Source organism: Mycteria americana, chromosome 2 (assembly GCF_035582795.1).
Source record: "Mycteria americana isolate JAX WOST 10 ecotype Jacksonville Zoo and Gardens chromosome 2, USCA_MyAme_1.0, whole genome shotgun sequence".
Lineage (NCBI taxonomy): Eukaryota > Metazoa > Chordata > Aves > Ciconiiformes > Ciconiidae > Mycteria > Mycteria americana.
In genome coordinates, this window is record NC_134366.1 from 24,752,701 (window position 1) to 24,771,372 (window position 18,672).

An 18,672-nucleotide genomic window follows, 5' to 3' on the forward strand; every position below is an offset into this window, starting at 1 on the left:
TAATTCTATATCATTTTTAAGAGCTGTTCCAGCATATACAAATATCTTGGGACTCCTACCTTGTATAAATCAATACAAGTTACTGTAGGTGCAAAGGGCCCCTCTTCTTTTGTTGCATTTTGATGTCTGGTTTTGGCTTCATGTGCAATTTACAATTCTTTTTCTGAATGTTTTAATGAAGCCATTGAAAAGGGTGTGTGTAGTGCATGCGTTCCCACCATCATCTATAGCTTGTAGTAGCTTTCTCATCATTTTATGCCAAGTAGTGTTTTATGGGCATGAGACATATTTATCACTAATAAAGTAGTATTAACTTAAATAGAATGTAATTTACTGAAGCAAGTGGTTTCATAACACATCGACTCTACCCACTGTCTTATATAGTGCATACTAAAATTTAAATGAAAAAAGAATAAAAAGTAGTGGTATTTTACCCTCAGCATACAATGAAATAATTAATATATTGTAATTGGAAAATTAAATGTATGAGAATATACTCTGTGCTCTATTTATCAAACCACTAATGAATCTGTTACAAGTGAGCGTAGGGTTCAACCAAAAATATCACTTGTTTTTGAGAGGGGAAAGTGTGTATTATTTGATACATTTCAAGTTAAAGAGAAGAAGCATCCATGAGGCTGGCCTCCCTGTTGTACATGAATCAGGGGACTGAGAACATTTTAGCAGATTCCCAAAAGACACAATCCCACAGCTGAGACAGAAGTTTGCATCAGCTGAAAAAATCAGCTAGCATAGGAGAGAATGGAAGGCAATTTATGACAAATAATGTAAAACATGAAAGAAATTGATCAAGTTGTAAGTTGACATATCAAAAATGAAGCTGAAACAAGAATTACAGAAACAAAAAGAAAAAGAATACAAAGCCAAATCTGTAGCCAAAACAGTGAAGGATGGTAAGAATGAGTAAATGGAATTTTCACAATAATTTTGCTACATTAGTAGACCTAATAAGAGTGCAAAAGGGCAGAAACATTCACTAAATAAGTCCAGTGTGTATTGGGGGAAAAAAACTGTGATGGACTTTTATCACAAGATGATAATGAAACACTTCTATTCCAATAGTAGCACTGGCAGATATTAAATAGCAGAGTGGGAATTTAGTCACTTTTAGAACTAAAAATGTTCCAAAGTCTTAAAAGAGCATAAAATTGTCACTGTTTTAAACCATTTGCGTTTGCTTTCAAGAACTCTTAAATCATGGAGTAAGTTGCAGAAAGGCTTTCCAATGAACAAATAGGGCAAATGAGTTAAATTTAAGCCTGCCAGTCCTGATCTCAGTCCTGAACAAGGAGTAGAAATCCCTGACACAATAATCCAAGGCTTACAGGAGGATGTTGTGATTTTGCCAGCTGGTATCAGCCAGATCTTGGTGTTGGTGCTTGGGCATTCAGGCAGGGTGTATTGTGAATCCAGTAGTTTTGCCAGTGCTGGGATGCCATTGCTGTACCAACTGGGATACAGGGTCCAGTTCTGGTGTCCACAGTTCAACAAGTACGTTCAAGAACTGAGAAGATTTAAGCCCTGAGAAACCTTAGAAGGCACTGCAGGGCCTCAAGCTGTTCAGTTTAATGGAGCAGCTAAATGCTTACCTGATCATAAAATCCACGTAGCTGCATACGGAGCAAAACCTTTGTGGTGGGAAGTCCTTTAGACTAGCAGACTGAGACTGATAATGACCAAAAGTCACTGGAAGGTGAAATTAGGCACTCACACTAGAAATGAGGTGTGTTTTTATTAGCAAACCTTTTCCTAAAAATACCCTCTGGACCTTTGTTGTTCAGGCAAGGCCATCAGTCACCCACCATAATCTAACCCCATAGCTGTCTTTCAGGGTGTTTGTATCAGAAGCCCTGTGGTCGCAATAAACAAAGGGATTGATGGAATATGAAGATAGCACTAGTTTGAAGTATGTTACTTTAAATGGTTTAGTTGAACAGGTTTAAATTCCTGTGTGGATACTCTTAATTTGGTTTTCATCTTTTAACATCAGTATATCTTGATTTAGTAACTAGATTAAATTGATGGGAGCGTACCCCACCCCTGAGGGTTTTCAACTGTTGCACCGCATGAGTCACATTTCTAATTGTATTTGAGATAAACCAAGCATTTTTTGCATGTAGATGAGGATTAAGCTGACCCATGTGAGTTTTAAGGGCTGTATATCAGCAGAGATGAAACATAAATTAAAAATTTTACACCATAGAAGCTTACTAATGACTGCCTGCAGCAGTAGCTTTAGAAATGAGGGAGAAACTAGAATAAATTTAGAAACCAGTATGTCCTCATTAATTGAGGTAACCATGGGGAAATATTCTGCAGGCACATTACGGAAGGCAAAGGATCAAATCTTCTCCTGGGATGAGTTGCCATGGGCTTATGAGAGGTTGAACCGAACAGTTTCTCCCCAAAACTCAGGTGCAATTTTGGTTAATCTGCCACGAACTGGAAAACATTGTTCCTAAGAATGGTGTGTCTGAACATCATATGGCTGGGTTTCGAGTCTGTGAAGTGATTCATGAACAAAACAAAACAAATCTTGTTTGGCAAACCAGAAAGTCAGGCTGAAGTCAGGCTGTCCAGCTGATACTACGTTTTAGGAATCATAGTCCAGGATAAGACATTTACACCAGATAATTAGATGAGTAGTATTTTTGTTGCTAATCATCTTTGATTTCCCTTTTCTTTTAAAGACGTCCTGAAAGTAACAGTGTTGTTTTGCTTGTCTCCCTATAGTTTTAGGAATAATGTGTTGATGACTGGTGCTGTTGCAGGTAGAGTTGAAGTAGAATCAGGAAAAAAGAGAAACACACTTCCTACAGTTCCTAGGAACCCTGCAAATTTTCAGAAAATAGAGATATTAGTCATCACAGACTTTCTCCGTCAGCTTAAAAAAAACCTGTATAAATCAAAATTTGTCTCTGACACCTGGTGTCCTAGTTATTAATTTTTTTTCCTCGTCTACAAGTCTAATGGGTATTTCTATATAATTACTTTTTATTAATGATAATAATAATAGTAGCTGGTATCTCTGGCACCAGAAAGCTCCCAGCTGTGGGATTCCCTTCTGTAAGAAAGTAAGATCTGTAAAGAAAAATCTCATTTTACTGCTCAAAGTCTAGGCTACATTTTAATTTTACATACCAGGCCATAGCTGCGTAACCCCAGCAATAAACCCAGGCAGGAAACCTTTCCCTGATTTCAGCTTTGCAGCAAGGCACGCTGTTTTACCAGTGTGATACTACTACTTATTTTTGCTACTGCTAATTACAGTGGCTACTGCACAGACTGACCTTATGAAAGATGGTTAAGGATTACTCAAAATTCTCACTGAATCTTGAAAGACTCAGGAACCATGATGGTATCAGAAAATAAACTGTCAGAATCCCAAAATGTGGCATTTCTGTAGATAATTATAGACAAAAAAGACTAGAAGGCACCTTTTGAAGCACTGAGCTGCCTACATTTCATTTAATGCAAATATTTACAGTAACTTAGATTCTATGGGAGTTGTTTAAGTACGAAAATAGTTTACAAAGATAACAGGTTTTTTAGATGGAGACCCAGGATGCATACCCAGAGGGAAAATGGCCATCCCATATCAGAAAGGCATTGGCAAGGAGCATGGAGGGCAGGAGACAACAGGCTATCCATTTCCCTCCTAGTTTTTTTCTGTGCTTCGATGTTCTTGTTTTCTTCCTCGACATCTTCTCATCTCCTCCTCAGTTGATCATTAGCCAGAGTTGGCTCTGCTGCTCTGTGAGGTCCATTGCCTTCCTCCGTGAGCATCCAGCTGAGGCCAGAGCCGTGACCAGCCATTAGCTCTCTGCTCTCGCTGAGGCAGCTTTAGACTGTGCTTAAAGAAAAACAAAAACCAGTTTTCCCCATAACAACCAAAGCAAAATATTGTCCTTGTTGGCAGCCAATGAAAAAAATGCCTATTGAGGTCAGTAGGGTCAGGATTTCATTTCAAGAGTTAGGGAAAAGAGTTCATTAAAGCGTGTGAGTGCCTGCTTCTGGGGCATTGCGGTGCAGTGCTTAAAGTGGATGGCTTAAGCCACAGCCTTTGCCTTTTCTGCAGCCCCCCTCGAGCCGAGCCTCCCCTCTGCTGCTACATTTTCTGAGGAAGCTTGCACACATCTGTGGTTTTTAAAAGGAACTTCATTTAAAATGTTAAAACGTTTCGCCACATCAGTGTTTTTAGAAGATCCCAACTTCCTGATGTAGGATAATTGAGGCTGATGATGTCCTACAAAGAGCTGAACCTATGGCAGCAAAGGTCAGGTTAGGCTGATAGTATCTGCCTTTGGGCTTGAAACGCTTTCGCCAGGTTGAGTGTTAAGTGAATTTCGTTAAATTATTTCAGTCTATGAAACAGAATCCAGCACAGCTTATGAACAGTTCAGATCTGTCAGGGCCACCTGCCTTGAGTTCAGCTAAAATGACACCAGAAGTCACAAGACATTTAGTGTGTGACCAGGTGACACATTTCCCCGTCTCGTGTGGGCCAACACTCTCCCCATGTAGGTGACGAGCAGGCAGAGCAGGCAGGCGCCTGGCTGCCGGAGAGCGCATGCAGATGTCCTCCCGCTGCCACAGCCTTTTCTTGTGAATCCCAGCATGGTCTCCCCACACTCTTAGTTTCAGCTTCCAGGACAGAAAGATGGACACAAAGTGGCCGCTACATCTTGCTTTCGGTCAGAAATGAGAATTCTTCCAGTGCGTTGAGGTGCATGGCTTTATTTGGGGTTGGTGGTAAAACCTCTGAAACTGTCGTGGCATGTACAGGGCAGAAGGCAGTCTGCAACCCAGTCTGCTTTCCTAGTTTTTTTGTATAAATTTCAGCTGGAAACAAGGTTTGGTATGAAAGCTAATGGATGTGATAGCAGGAGAACTGAAACCCCAGTGAAAGCTAAATGGATCCCACCCTTGACTAAACTGCGAAGTTTTGCATACCTTCAACCCCAGCATTACCCGCAAGTGTCCCTGAATGCTGTCTTTCTTCCATCCTGTAAATGAGAAAGGCCATGTCTGGCTCTTTCTCATTTAAAGTACATGTAAATCTGGGATACACAGCACATACACAATTGCAGGGCAGAACCTGAAAAGTGCTCAAAAACACCTCAAACAACTACGCTTATCACACAAGGCGCATCCTAAGATCTGTGAGCATATGCTTAGTAGCGATACGTTTTTACAGTCTCAGTAGATGGCACTAAAGATGACAAAAACCAGCACATAACTTGTGTAGCAGAAAAAAGGGGCCTGTGAGGGGAGGGCAAGGTCATTTCTTTTAAGTGTGCAACTGCATTCTCGATGTATTTGGCTGTAGCTTTGCACGTGCAGGTGAGCAGCAATGTGCACATCAGTTAGGTGTGCAAACCATAGGTGAGCTGGCAACGCAAAGCGGGGTTGAGAAGTAAGAAACGTAGGCAGCTACACTGGAGGTCTGGGCTTCAAAATCTTTTGAAAAGGCAGCATTGTGTTTGAGTTACGGTGCAAAGCTACCTGGCTACAGGCTCAGCTAGGGATCCCGGTCAGGGGACCTGCTGTGGAAATGTTCAAGATGCCCCATCCTTAGGGAGGTTATTGCTTCTTCCAGGATCACCTACTCAGGCTGCTGGACAGGGATATTGGCCATGGCTTTTCCTCTCACCGTGGCCTTCTCTTGCGGTGCCTAAAAGAACCCGTGGGAAGAGCCTGTGGTGCGCAGGAGGCGATGTCGTGCCTGGTTGTGGTGCAAGGGCTGCGAGGTGCCTTCGTTCTGTGTGCCACCTCCTGGCTGTGGTACCCATATAAACAGCTTTCTGATAAGGCTTGCCAAGTCAGATCTAACACCCCCCCAGTTCCTTGCTTCCAATCTCCAGGTGCATCATTACAAATTTAAACATGAAGATTTTAAATCCTCCTGCAACTGTTTGGCAAAATTCATAAATAATTTGATTACTAATAATACGTAAAAAGTGCTCTCCTTATCTTCCCCCATTCCTCCTCTCCTTATTTTTTTGATGCTAGATCCACTAATAGTTTATTAGTGATCTTTATCAGTCCAATTGTGGGCACAGCTGAGAGGACTTGTACGGGTAGTAAACAGCAGGGCACTGTTGAGAACCTTTCCCTGGATTTTTTTTTTTTAAATAACCTGTTTTGTTGCACATGCAGTTTGGTGCCCAGATCTGTGATGCCGGACATATGAACGCTTTGTTTCATACTGCAGTAGCTGTTTAAAATTTTCTTCCTGAAAATGGTCATGTATGTCCAGTTCATCTTCATGGGTGATCAGAGTGCATGTGCTGAAGATGTACTCTTCAGTGTTTGGACAATTGTACCAACCTAAATCTTGTCAGGGCTGTTGAACTTAGAGGGTACAGCATGAGGCATTAGAGCGTTGTGAGCCAGATTGGAGAGCTGTCACCATATAATTTCCATTGACACCTTGTTGCTCGTGGCTACCATCAATCATTGTTTGTATGGGAGGCAAGAGTGTGCTGTTGTAGGGAGCTACGGACACAACAAAGTGATACAGTAGTCCAAAATAAAAGAATAATTGTTTAAAGGTAAATGCATTTCACTTAGATAATAGAGGCACAAAACAATTCCAGACACACAAGAGTCCCTGCCTTGTCTGTAATCCTCTCGGGATGAAAGGACCTGATCCTGCAAATCCCAGAGCCAGGGATGTGGGGCTGTCTGCAGGGGTGGTTCCTGTGGCTCAGTGCTAATGAGTGATGGTGCTCATCACTGGGGTCTACAGCTGCAGAACACGCAGCTCCCTGCTGTGTTTGAGGGGCTTGGAAGACCTGTCTGTGGAAACGCAGGGAAATCTTCCATCTTCAGGGGCACGTTAAGTTCAGAAGATAGTAGGCAGCAGTGCTCAGGGAGGGCCTGATGTGCCTGCACTAGTGGGAGGCCTCCTTTGAAAAATGCCCCAGTCTGCAAAACAGAACAAGAAGGCCAGAGTAGCTCAATTTTTCTACTTTGAGGCTTTTTTTCCCTTTTATTCTGCCCAGATTTAGAGCCTGATAGGAACCTCTCAAGTGGGAAAAGTGGAGAATCTCAAAACAGAAGCATAAGAGTTTTTCTTGGGTATAAAATTTCAGTCAATAATGTGCTGCTGCCTTATTGACATGAAAAGAATGCCTTTCATGTGATACAAACATTTACTTGCTCCTGCTTACTCTACTCACCTTGTACAGAAATGCTGATTGCCATTGACTAATCAGTCCATTTTTGTATATTCTCATCAGACTCTTTCTTTGGCTGGAACAATATGCACTGTATGATGCTTGCATGTCTAATAATTTGTTATTAGCACTTTGTATATGCCTTTGTTACTTCACAACTAACAGTTTGGCCTCCAAGTGCATGCATTTGTGTAAATTAATGTGTTATAAAATAATAGATTTATTCGCTATGTTTGTATCAATATAGGAGATGTGTAAGATATACATAAAGACACTGATAATTGCCATTTAGTCACTGGCAGAAGACATTGTTCAGCTTGTATTTATACAATCACTGTTTCTATTTAGGCTTCATAATGCCATGTCTATCTTTTAGTTCTGTATTTATTCAATTGCAGATTTGGTTTGTTAATTTTATAGTGATTAATTACAGTACCATATAAAACAGTTTAAGAAATCATTTTTGCTATGCAATACAATTCTAATAAAAAGTAGGAAATTTTATTTTTTTCTTCCAGTGTTCCTGAAAGCTATAAATATGTTTATTCATATAATGAAATTATTAGACTACTGATCAAACAACTTCATCCCCCTGTTATTGAGCTAATAATAAGCTATATACTTGGTTCTGAACCAAGCTTCAGAGTAATGGCAGTTGCTGTTGCAGTGCTAGGACCCGAAGACATCACATTTATTTTGTGTGTTTCAACATCTCAGGACACTGTCTCCTGCAAAGTCTCCATCTTCATCCACTGGATCTATTGCTTCCAGCCGAAAATACCCTTACCCGATGCCACCACTTCCTGACGAGGAGAAAAAAGCCAACAGGCAAAGTGCCAGGGTACGTGTCCTCTTCTCTGTGCATTTCGTCGGTGACTTGATTTACTGGTAGTTTTTCAAAAGGAAAGCGTGGCAGATCAGCATCTTTGACTGACAGTGAGAGCAGCAACGGCGTTTCCTTCGTACCCTTAACTCCAGAAGCTGCTGAAGGCTGAGCCTCTGGCAGCAATTAGGGCAGCCTTGGTGGCTGTGTCCACAGATATCCCTTCAAGTTGCTCTTAAACCTGCCCTGAAGCCCAGATTTCACTAGTTGTCTTATTTCAAGCTGGGAGCATGCCTGGGGCAGCCTTCGGGCTGCGGAGTACTGGCAGTCCTGGAGCAGGTGCCCGTCTGGCTCTCCTCCCTGAACCCCTTCCAGGGGGCTGACACAGCCAGCAACTCTCATTCGGGCTGGGGGATAGCTGCTTTCCAGCTTTATGGAAAGGTAACTATGCTGCAGTTAAGGAGGATGTGGAGGGCTTGTATCAAGCCCTTGCATACCTGGAGGGGCTTCGCTGTTGCATGCCCTGAGCCTGCCCTGGCCCCCCAGCGTGGGCAGGAACCTCAGGAACGGGCTGTGGATGGTGATGTTGCTCCGCAGGGAGAGATTTCCAGCTGCTGCCCAAAGGCAATACTAGCTGTGCTTCCTTTGTGTCAATTCAGACATAGCAGATTTTTGAATAAGCAAAAAACCTCTGAAATTTGCTTTAGGAGTTTTACTTGTGATAGCTTTAGTTCATGTTCCTGATGCAGATGAGATTGCCATCTCTGCTCTCTGTCCTTTGGAGCACTGCTGAGGAGACCTGTGGTGCTGCTGCCCCCACGTCCTGCTCCGGGCAGCAGGTTGTGTTGCTCCCAGGCACATGTGGGGCAGAGCAGCTTGGAGGAAGGGCTGCACTGATGTTTCTCAGCCCTGGAGCTGCCTCGGCCCCAGCTCAAACCCACGGCAGAAATTCATGCTGCCCTGAGCAGTTAGGTAGAATAGAGTGGGAAAGTACACTAATAGTAGTTAGCGTAACAGTAAGGTAAAAGCTGTCTAATACAAAGTTGATGCTACACTGACATTTTTCCTTCAAACTCTCTGCACTCCCAGCAGCGGACATTTACTATGCCGACTGCAAGTCATGCTGAAATGCTTGAGACTGCTGACTCTGTGGTCTGCACAGATAGCCACCAGAGGCTGGGAGGAGACCACGAGCGTAGCCTTGGTGACCCAAGTGATGTAGATGCAGTTCCCCAAACAAGCTCCTCACACTGTTTGGGTAACAGTCTGTTTTATCTTGGTGTTCAGCGTGTGTTTGTGTTCCTTTTCCCCCTCTCCAGCTATGGGAGACGTCCATTTAGCTGCACTGTTTTCCTGGGCTGACATCAGAACTGTTTACTTCGAATTTTGTAGAAACTCAGCATCACTGAGTCATCGCACATTCATCTGCTCTTCAGACAATTCGAAAGATCAACAGAGATGCCCGTGATCACAGTGAGAACCTCCTCTCATCTGGAAGGGAAAAAAGCAGTCTTTTTTTTCTTTCTTTTTTGTTGACTAGTATTTTATGGATTTGATGAACAACCAAAATCATAACAATTAACAGGGGATTATTAGCCCGGACGTGACAAGGCTATTCCGCATGATGACAGATACACTTACCTAGAATCCCATCTGCAGTCTGTTTGCCAGTCCCGCGTAAGAGAGGTTTTCCTCTGGTTTAATGCAGTCCCGAGTCAGACCAGAGTGGAACTGGGAACACGCCTCCTGGAGAGCCCAGCCGATGTAAACTTATATGCTGTATGCATGAACCTTGTGTTCTTTACTTTCCACATGTAAGGGATAAACAACATACTGTAGTAGAAATTAGCATGCAGGAGTAAGAAATATAGGATTTTTTTTGTGACAGGATTTCAAGCTTTGAAAGGCAACTATTTGACACAAACGTCAAACAAACAAGGATTATATCTTTTTTTTTTACCTTACGTGTTTATAATCTCAGTATACAGATTGTATATATGTAAACATTTGATAATGTCAAAAATAGCTGTTATACATAAGTGTATTTTGCCAAATGCCTAAAGAAACAGTCATGACTAACATCATCACACTTCAGATTTTCTAATATTACGAGCAGACAACTTTGGAAATACAGAAAGTACAGTACTGTAAAACCATGTCTCTCAAAAACTGGTGTTTGACCAAAATCTATACTATCTTTTCAGTATCTTATACTGTCTTGACAATCTCAGTTGTATGGTAGACTGCAGAAACCAGTACAGCAGCACTTTGTCTTAAATCATCATAAGAGGAACCAGCCAAAATCCGTTGTTCGGTGAGATGACCGGTGTATCCTCGCACAGGTGTAATCAAGAATGATTTGGCAGACAACAGAGACAGAGTCTTTAAGTAATGTGCAGTCCAAACTTGCTGGACATTTGGGAATACTTCTAAGTAGTCAATTCAGGATGTGGTGATGTGAAGTCCTTCTGGTGAGAGTTGCTGTGTATTTTTGATAGAGCATTTCAGACACTGTTTTAGATGGCAAGGCGTAGCTTAAGAGAAGCATAACGATTTCACTGCACTAGATAATACCAGTGCTGGGCAAGTGGCCAGTTTCATTGCTGTCTTTTAATTTTTATTTGTTACTGGAATCGCCTTTACCATGCGCTTGAATGCTATGCTTGCTGCCTCTGAAGCCCCCTTGACAATTTTTTGGGGCATTAAACTGAGTACAAGTGAGTTCAGCCTAAAAAAAACAGGTGGGGGGGAACAAACCCTTTACCATGGAGATGTTAATCTTGTGTGTAAGTGGATGGTTAGATTTCTAACGCCTGAGACTTCTAAAGGTTGTTGTAAAACAAATGTCTTTTGATTGGGAATTTTCAGTCAGTAAGAAACTGGACCATATTAAATCAGTTTATAATTCTGCAGCTTTCCAAAATTGACTAATTCTTAGCTTCAGGTAGTACCATTGCAGAATAAAACTCCCGAGTCTGTGTGGTGCAGTTGAATACCTTGCCCAACAGCTGTATGATCAATTAGATATTATTGTGATGGGAACATCTACGGTGTTTCTGAATCTTCTACCTCTTTCATGTATTTCCTTCAATAAGTGAACCCAACACTTGCAGCCTTTTAATATATTTTTTTAACTTCTAAGTCTCTCGATAAAGTCAAATATATGTAAGATTAAATTAAGAAATGTTTAAAGATGTGAGCAACTGTAAAGTATGTAAGATTTTTAGAAACACTATATTTTATGATTAGGCTGTGTGTTGGATTATGATGAAATATTGGCCTTGGAGTTCAAATGATTTTCCTTCACAGTCGACAGGTTCTGGTAAGTATTTTGGAGAAAGACAAATATGAGTGAGTACAAGTGGATGCAGACAGACCATCTGGAAGGAGCCAGTCACTTGTAATTGCTTTAGGAAAAGATTCTGCACTTTTGTGAAGAGTAAATATCCATCAGCACTGAAGAATATTTTTTGCAAAGGTTTACTTTGAGCGTAGGTAACTGGATTAAAGGTATTTGGTAGCGTATAGCTCATGAAATCAGGGCCTGAGCCATAATCACTTGAAATCAGTATGTCTTTTATTGATTTCACTGGACTTTGAGCAGGACCCTCAAGGAGTTCACCCACACTAGGACATTATGCTCACCCAGTAGCCTCTGTGTTACTCTGTCACCTGGAAGCTGTTTTTCCCTCACATATTAGTATCTTGTCTTCAGTAACTGGACTGTTCATCATGTGCCTTTTATGGTATTTTGTTTGGATACAAACTGGCATGTAATTTTGAATAATCCTGTTAGATTTCTGTGCATATTTTATGTTTACCACTGTTTACTCTTCTCTTTCCATTTTGCCTTATCAAGAAGCAGCAAGATTTGGCAGACTGAACTGGATAGAACATACTGGCTCTTTGTGTAATGTTCATAGCTTCTTGTTTTGCAAACAAATGGCTCTCCTGACTGTATTTTCAATGTAGTATGTATTTTCAACTTCTCTCTTGTTTTGGTATAATTCATTTGTAGCATATGATGGTACAGTTATGTGTGTAGTGTATCTTTCACATTTGGAGATACTTAGTGACTGGAAGTCTAGTTATGAGCACTAAGTTTAAGTTAAATAAATATTGACTTTCACTTTGGTGGTCTAGAGTGAGAACATCACAGGACTTGGGTTTTTGCAAAATTCTTCTGCAGAGAATTTTGCATCAGGTTGGTAACTTGGAGACCTTGTCATTGCACAAAACCTGAACTAGTAGGGCTGTGTGAGCCTCCAAAGCCAGGGGAGGTCAAAGAGAGAAGCTGTTTGCTTACATTCTGTGGTTTCCTACTTCTAAAATGTAGTGTGTTGGAAAGCTGCCAGATTAATAACCTTGAAGACTGCAAATATTTTTATCCACTGTAGTTAGTTACACTGGCAATAGCAATATAAATTGTTGCATAATACCTCATCCAGTCTAAAATAGAGTACTTGTATTGTCAATAGGCTAGCTCAGTCATTTTGACTTATTGAGACTCATGCTTTTATTTTGCTTTTAATTTTATTTTAATAAATGAACTAGTTATTGCCAGCTATGCTGTAGGTGCCTCTTGAAGTGGGGAGGTTATCAGCTCTTCTCAATACATTAAAAGTAATTGTCCATATGAACACAGGACCTGCAGAATGAGGGTTATGTATTTCAACATGTGGGAGAAGAATCTTTAAAATAGAATTAATATGACTAACTGATGGAGACTGGAAAATAGAGATCATATCCAAATAATACCGCTGCACAATGATTCCACAGTTTAACAAGTAAAAATTTACCTGCTAATTCTGAATTTGTTGACATAAGAACTTCAGTAATCCATACTATAGACTTTTGGTGAATATACTCAGGCAGTTTACCAGAAATGGTTGTGATTGATTGATAATTTACATAAAATTTTGTTATATTTAAATAAGTAGTTTTAAAGAGGTTGTTCATTTTATACAGCCTATCTCTGCATAAGTTGTGAACATAAGTCACTACTTGCCATTTATCTGATTTGAAGTGTGACTTGACTTTGAAGATAGCTACTTCCAAATGACTTAAGAGTTTTGTTCCTGATTTATGAGCTGTTGAACCTGCTAAGCTGATGTACTTATTAGTTAATTTTGATTGTGCTAATGAACAAATGGACCTTTGGGTTATAGCCTGAATTAAAATTGGAAAGAAATTGTGTCAACAGCTAGTGTACTGAAGTCCTCTTACCTGAATCCCTGTTGCTGGTTTTAAATGGAGTGGTCTTGTCAACACCAGCGTGACAACTGTTTTCAAAACCAGGGCCAAGAACAGGTACATACACTGTTACAGGAATGCATATACTACAAATTCTGACCAAATTTGCAGTTATTTCATTGCTTAATGAATAGGATAGGATGTAATGTGAAACAATGATGAGACTCTGTAATCCTATGGGGTAACAGGTTAGCTCTTAGGACTTGCTCTGTCATCGAATCCCATACCTAGCTGTTGTAAGCAAACTTGCCAAACTCCAGTGTAAAACTCAGCAAGCTCCTGGTCTCTTCTTTTCCGTCCCCTTTCTGCTCCTACTGAAGAGCGTTTCCGTGAATGAGAATTACATCCACTAACAGTCTCTTGTTGTTGGTTGGCTAAGATCGAAAAGCTGCTAAGTCATCTTTCCACACAATGTCCTGGATAAGGTTTTCCCAGTCCTGTTAATACATCTTCTGCTCTTGCTGCAGTGTAGGTGATGGAGCTTCATGTCTCGTGCAGTTTGCACTGGTAAAACCATTTGGTGGCTCAGCCATCCTGTGTCTTTCTCACCTTCTAGCATTGTTGAAGGCCAAGCCTCTTTAATCACTGAGTCTGTGAACCTAAAAGTTGTGCTGTGTCCTATTTCTCTTGCTCCAAGTCTGAAGATCATCCATGTCTTTCTCTAAGAAGTTACTTAAGTATCTGTATCATTAGCAGACTGCTTGGGCCACTGTTATCAACCACAGGGTGAGGTTATTCACCTCATTTTTAAAGAGCTTGAGCACTCTGGTCTCCTCTGAAGCCAGTTTTTTGTCCAGGATGGATTATCCATCAGACTGCTGAGCTGATGACCCACTATTTGCATGGCTTCCAAACCATATGAGACATCAGCAATATGGGATTTGACTTTGATCAATTTCCTGAAGACAAATATGAGTAAACTGCACACATATGTACTGCTTGTCATCCCATGACTGCATGGTGGGATAACGTTCCTGTGTGCACCTAACTATTATCCTAATAGAGCAGGAAAAAAGGAAACGGTAAAACTGAGTGTGTAGACATAGTTGCAATACAGATAGGACTCTGAAGTGTGATTTCAACAGGAAATTAAGTAATGCCTCCTATCATCTACACTAAAAAACTCCTTTGAACCAAGTATTTTCCAAGTCACCTTATGAAAAACATCTCTGGTGCCTCAAGTATGGACGCTGATGTGAACTAAAGCTTTGGAACCAGCAGGTGGTATCTTGTCATTCCACAAGTTTTCTGCAACTATTTAGGGAAGCACTACAACAGTCAACATTAGTGTTATCTCAGGCAAGTAACCAAAACAAGCAGTAAAAATAAGCTCAGAACACAGAAATGTGGTTGTTTGCTCACACTTGAGAAACTTCGTACCTGACTTCAAAATTGGGTCACCTAGCCAGGTCTGGTGGGTTTAGTTCTCTAAAATCCAATCTACACCAGTTTTAAAATCCCTTTAGCTAAGCCAGCTTTAAACTCTTTAAAAACTTCTGCTATGTAGACAGGCCATAATTGCAATATAACTCAGAATGAGAAAGTAAGCGCAGAGCAGTTAAAAAGAAACACATCCTCTAAGGGAGAAGTATAGGTATCTTACACTGTTTTTAATTACTAGAGCATAAAATGTCAAAGCAACAAGCTAATCTTTTTTCTGTTTCTGTATTCCTCTGAATAAAAAAAGTAAAGTTTTGGTTAAAAAAAAATCTTAACATGAGGCCTTAAGACCTTATATATTCTAACTTTAGCATGGAGAGTCTATTTTTACAACCACGTTAGAAATTCTGTATATAGGCCTGACTGACCTTGTACGTATAGTGGTGCTAGGAGCTAATCATGCAATATTGTAAGGCTCTGTATAACAGTAAATGCTGATTTATTTTGATTATTGGTACAACGACTCCTGCTCACTGCCTGTGTAGAGACTCTGCCTATTTTATGCTTGGAAATACAGTCCAGAACATATTCAAACTGTGAATATATAACCTGATTTTTCTTTTCCTAAGGGTGAAGATATATTACAATAGGTAGTGTTTTATATAGAATACAGTACTTATTTTTATTGTTGCATAAATGCAAAATATTTTTTTCAGAATAGCAAAGCATTACATAATTTTTAATCCGCTGGAGAAAACACTATTTACAATATGACCAGTTCTTTCAGCAAAGCTTTTGGGATGGTATATACCAATTGGCTCTGCCAGCTTCATTTTGTGCTAATGTTTATCTTGGGCATTGCTGTAAAAAAAAAAAGCTATCTATTTTTTTCACTCATACTAGCCCTTTAGAGAGGCAAGGAGAATCGTGTTTCACCACTGGGGTTGGGCTAGTATTAGCAGAAACAACCAATCTAAACCATATTGTTATCTTTGCTAGTTAAAATCCTTTAAAGATCATACCTGATGTAATAGAAACATAAGATTTTGACAAACACCAAAATGAAGCATTGCAATTTACAACTTCTAGCTTTGAGTGTGATATTTTTGTCATATACATTACAGGCATTGGGCTGTTGAAGTGAATGAATCTGGCTTTCATGTAGCTAAACAAAATGTTGCTTTTTATAAAATCAAATCATTGTAATTTGGGGTTCTAAATTCCTGCTCACTTTTAATAACAGCATTGCAGTATCCACTTCTATGAGATTATTTAATACAAATGCCTGTGGTTTTCAATGTTACTAACATACCGTAACATCAGTAAAGTGACTTTCAATGACAAAGACCGTTGTGTGTATTTTGTTCTCGTAAGTCCTTACATTTAGCACTTCTTGTTTTATAGGTCTCTGTAAAAAAAAAAAAAGATGCTGTATGTGTGGGAAAAAACCAGGCTAATGGCTAACAATAGAATACAGATGTTATTTTTCAAATTCCAGTGTTGAAAAATGATCCTGTGAGCTTCCCCGTCTTTGTCTTAGGGTCCTACTGTTCTCAAGGGAGATCTAAAATTACTGTTCCTTAGATTTGCATGTCTGAGGGCAACCTAGAAAAATTACCTACATTCTAAACTATGCCCAATCCTTCCCAGTATGTTTCGGGAAAGAGAAACCCTTAATTCTGAATTATAGATACCTCTTTCTCTAAAGCAGGTAACTTGCATATTCAAATTGCCCACTGAATCTACTCTTACTGGGGAAGCAATTTTCACACAGGTTTCAGGTGGCTTTCTTTTAGCTAGATGACAGCAAATTCTGTACTCACTCCTTAGCAACCGTATTTGTTATCTTAGTTTATGTCTAAACATGAAATATGATTTATCCTATCAGTCCCTGTGAATACCATGGATTTTTGAAACACTTCTGGAGAACAAAAAGCAATTCTTTCTTGGGTAAGCTAGAATTTGTTCCTTGTTTTGGAGCAATTTGTTTTCCAGTTTTCTGTTTTGTGTTTACAAGAAGATCCTTGAAGAAAACCCTATTGGTTCACACTGTTGCAGCATTTCACTGCCCAGTAGCTGGCTGGTGCCAAAATAGTAATTCAGCCTGAGGAAATAAACTGAGAAAGACTTAGCATGTTTGTTATGGGTCCTCTTCTTTCATTGATCCAGACACCCGTTATGCCTCTCATTAGAAAAAGAAAGTACCCCCTCCCCGCCAAAAAAAAACCCCAAGTATGCAAAATAAGCCGAACACATTTTTCAAGCCAAGCTTTTATTTGTAGGTGCGATTTTACTCCCACATATTATTTCATCAATAATTCTCATGATTTATTGCATAACTTCGTACCTGTATAGGAGTGTGGAACTTCTGGGGGGTCTCAGATCATTTAGTAAGTTACACTTATCTACAAGAATGTTATATTCATTATTGCCCAATGTTTTCTTTCATTAGTAGTTTCAGGCCTGTGGTGGGTGGAGAATTGGAAGAGCAAAAGCAAAAAATAATTGCAGATCAAGGTAAAACAGCTTAATAAGTGAAGGGAAAAAAAGCCATGCAAAGGCAGTCACTCACCACCTCCCACCAGGAGACCAATGCCCAGCCAGTGCCTGGGCAACAGCTACTTTGGAGAGACTTTTCCACCCCACCGAGGTTTATTGCCGAGCATGACATTATGTGGCATGGAATATCGCTTTGGTCCATTTGGGTCAGCTGCCCCCGCTGCGTTCCCTCCCAGCTTCTTGCCCACCCTCAGCCTGCTCACTGGGGTTGCAGAAACACAGAAGACCTCAATGCTGTGCAAGCACTGCTCAGCAACAGCTAAAACTGGTGTGTTATCAATGCTGGTTTAGTCACAAATCTAAAATGCAGCACCCTATGGGCTGCTATAAAGAAAATTAATTCCATCCCAGCCAAACCCAGTACAAGACCAGAAATGCAAACAAGCAAAAGTATGAGAGGAATGTGTGGGTAATGAGCATTTTGGTAAAGATGTCTCATCCTTTTTGGGGTAAAATTGAAAGTGTAAGGATTAATATTGTATTTATGCAAAATGGTCTAATCAAAACCCTACAGGAAGAATAGCCTTGCTTCATATTCAGTTTACTAACGTCATCAGCTGTCAAAGTTTTGAACAACAGCAGAACTGATGTTGGCTACTTCAGTCAGACAAACCCTTATGGACTTTGGTCATGTTAGAAATGCTTTCTGTAGCATTCCATGTCTGTCTCCCAACTTTTATGTGCAACAGGACAGTGTACAATTATCAGAATGTGGAAATATAATCATGTCTATCTCTTTAAAGTTCATTTTTGAGGGCAGAAAGAGAACTAGCTTCTGAAATGAAACCAGAAGCAATATCCAAAGGATTCAGAATTCAAGTAGTAAGTACTAGTTCCTTCTTTAGGTGAGACCACCCAGCTTTGAATTTATAGCCCAGAAGCTAGAGACCTAGATTTTACAGTATCCTTAGCAAGCTCGGGTATAAAATAGTATCTTCAGGCAAGATTTCTGCTTCAAGGATTATTTCTGTTGTTTGTCCAGTGACATAACCACATATGTATCTATGTATACACACACACGTATAGTTTTGCTTTCATTTCTTAGTGCAAAGGCTCCTCCCCAAAAGTGCTCTAAACCACTAATATAAGAAATACACTGTTTTTAACATTCTTCTGGCATTCTCTGCATTTACAAGGCTAGCAAAAGAACATCTATCACTCCTCTGTGGTAGGTAGAAGTGACCAAAATTAACAAAAGTTCAAAAGTTTCATTAACTTATTTCATTGGAAAAAAGTTTGAACTACCTCCATACAATGCCAATCTTCCCCTCAAAAAAAAAAAAAAAAAAAAAAAAATCAACCAAAACCCCCCCACCAAACAAAAAAACCCTTTTTTCCCCTGAAAAATCTCAGGCAAAAAAGTCTTGCCTTTCTGTATCTGCTTTCATGTAAATTCTACAGCACTGGTAATCTGATAGAAGTAGATCTGAAATAGTAATGTGGCAAGAATTTTTC

At 40.1% G+C, this 18,672-nt stretch overlaps 1 protein-coding gene across 12 annotated transcripts in view; it reads left to right on the forward strand.

The window, feature by feature from the left end:
- Window positions 1-15,998, forward strand: part of ADAM22 (ADAM metallopeptidase domain 22) — a 139,689-nt gene extending 123,691 nt beyond the window's left edge. For 10 of the 12 annotated variants that reach the window (XM_075492772.1, XM_075492773.1, XM_075492776.1 and 7 more), the window contains 2 exons: window positions 7,920-8,043; window positions 9,345-15,998. In XM_075492772.1, the coding sequence (XP_075348887.1) occupies window positions 7,920-8,043; window positions 9,345-9,365 (145 nt within the window). In that variant the 3' untranslated portion in view covers window positions 9,366-15,998. Of the gene's footprint in view, window positions 1-7,919; window positions 8,044-9,344 lie in introns of those variants that run through there. The other 2 variants (XR_012774163.1, XR_012774164.1) reach the window with 2 other exon arrangements.
- Window positions 15,999-18,672: the final 2,674 nt, after the last annotated feature.